The 1,591-nt window shown below is 39.8% G+C and overlaps 1 protein-coding gene across 1 annotated transcript; it reads left to right on the top strand.

Moving 5' to 3' along the window:
• Nucleotides 1–916: 916 nt before the first annotated feature.
• SARC_14156 (hypothetical protein) lies at nucleotides 917–1,073 on the top strand (the record flags this gene model as incomplete). Its single annotated transcript, XM_014291711.1, has 1 exon — nucleotides 917–1,073. A coding segment is annotated over one exon (157 nt), but the record flags the coding sequence as incomplete, so codon positions are not given.
• Between the last annotated feature and the right edge of the window lie 518 nt (nucleotides 1,074–1,591).

Here is a 1,591-nt window from a genome sequence, read left to right as displayed (position 1 = left end):
AAGACGAAATTGAGAAGTTGGAGGTGTGTCATTTGTCCAAGTTTTCGTGTCTTGCTAACTCCGCTACAGACACAAAATTATTGTCGACCTCGATGGTTCATGGTTGTAACTATTCCAGTCGTGTTTATTTGCACTGGGTTTCTATCAATGTCTGCCTTGCATCATATATTTACATTCGTCAAAATCTGCAAAACTCTGCGATCATTTGTGCGATGTCAAATTTTTGTGGAGGGTTGCTTTTGTATAGTATATCGCGCGGTATTACTGAGGCGCAACTTGCGTTGCACGTATTCTGCATTCTGCGGTTTACTCTCAAAGGTGTAGAGATAAAGCTCATCATTCACCGCCGTAGCCCTTAAACGAATCACTGGTCATTCGGCGTTTCGATTAGCATAGACTGTACACACTTGGTTTGTTGACTAGAACATATTTGAGTTTTGGCAGCATTTTTGGATATGTGCTTTGTGTGTGTTTACGATGTTCATGGTACCAGGCTCCGCATTCACATAGATGTACTAATTAGCATTTATTTTGATTGCAGGATGGCATCAGAGAACTGAAATTACAACACACAGGCATTGAACAGCAAGCCGAAGAGCGTGAAAGAAAAATCAAGCAACTGGAGAGAGATGTAGCCAAGATGAAGTCTGACCTTGAGGCACAGAATTCTAAACTGAAGAAAACGTAAGTTATTATTCCAGAGATTCTTTGGGGGTATATACATATAGAGACGCTCTTTTAGTACTACACGGCTTACATTTGACCTGGGCCTGTTAGTGAATCACGCGTGTACATACACACATATAGCGTTCGGTGTTACATGTTTCCAAATTTATATATAAAATGCGATTGTGATCTGTGCGTATCATATTGTTTTATCAATATGTCCTGATTATCGTAAATACACCATCCACAGTGGCGACTACGCAAAACAGGTAGAAACCCTTGACGCTGAGAATGCGTCACTCAAATCCAAGGCAGAGGACCTCGAAGATGCTGTTCAGGCGGCCAAGAAAGAACACGCTGCTGTGAAGAAGGAGCTGGACGATACACTCAAGGACCTAGCTTTGTAAACTATGACCCTTTCTGTTCACTTTTAATAAATCGCGCGAGGGCTATTCTTGTGCGTAACATTGGAATAAATTCAACCCTTCGTAGTTTGTCATGTCGATCCATTGGGCTTTGTAGTTTTGACTGTTTCGTGCTTCTTCAAACGTTTAATGACACAGAATGACACTATGAGATATGAGAGTGCGCTTGTGCGTGATTCCGTCGTATATTTGTTACGTTCAATATTGATAGTGTCCCAGAGCAAAAAATATGGAGAATACGTGCGATTAGAGAAGCCATAGAAAAGGCATGTCGATGACAAGAAAGCCAATAGTTAATTACCGATGAGTTTATTTGTATAGAAACTATCAAAAAGTGCTGCATATGCTCTGTTCGCTATTTAAACATTGTCATGATATAGGAACACACATGCACACAATATAATGAAGATACATGCGTATGTATGTGTATATGTATAAGATGTACGTGTATGTACATGTACATGTAAATGTAAATGTCTATGCATATGAATATATATACG

The sequence above is a fragment of the Sphaeroforma arctica genome (genome assembly GCF_001186125.1).
Source record: "Sphaeroforma arctica JP610 unplaced genomic scaffold supercont1.4230, whole genome shotgun sequence".
Lineage (NCBI taxonomy): Eukaryota > Ichthyosporea > Ichthyophonida > Sphaeroforma > Sphaeroforma arctica.
Note: the sequence above shows the minus strand (reverse complement) of the source record. Positions and strands in the feature narration are given on the sequence as shown.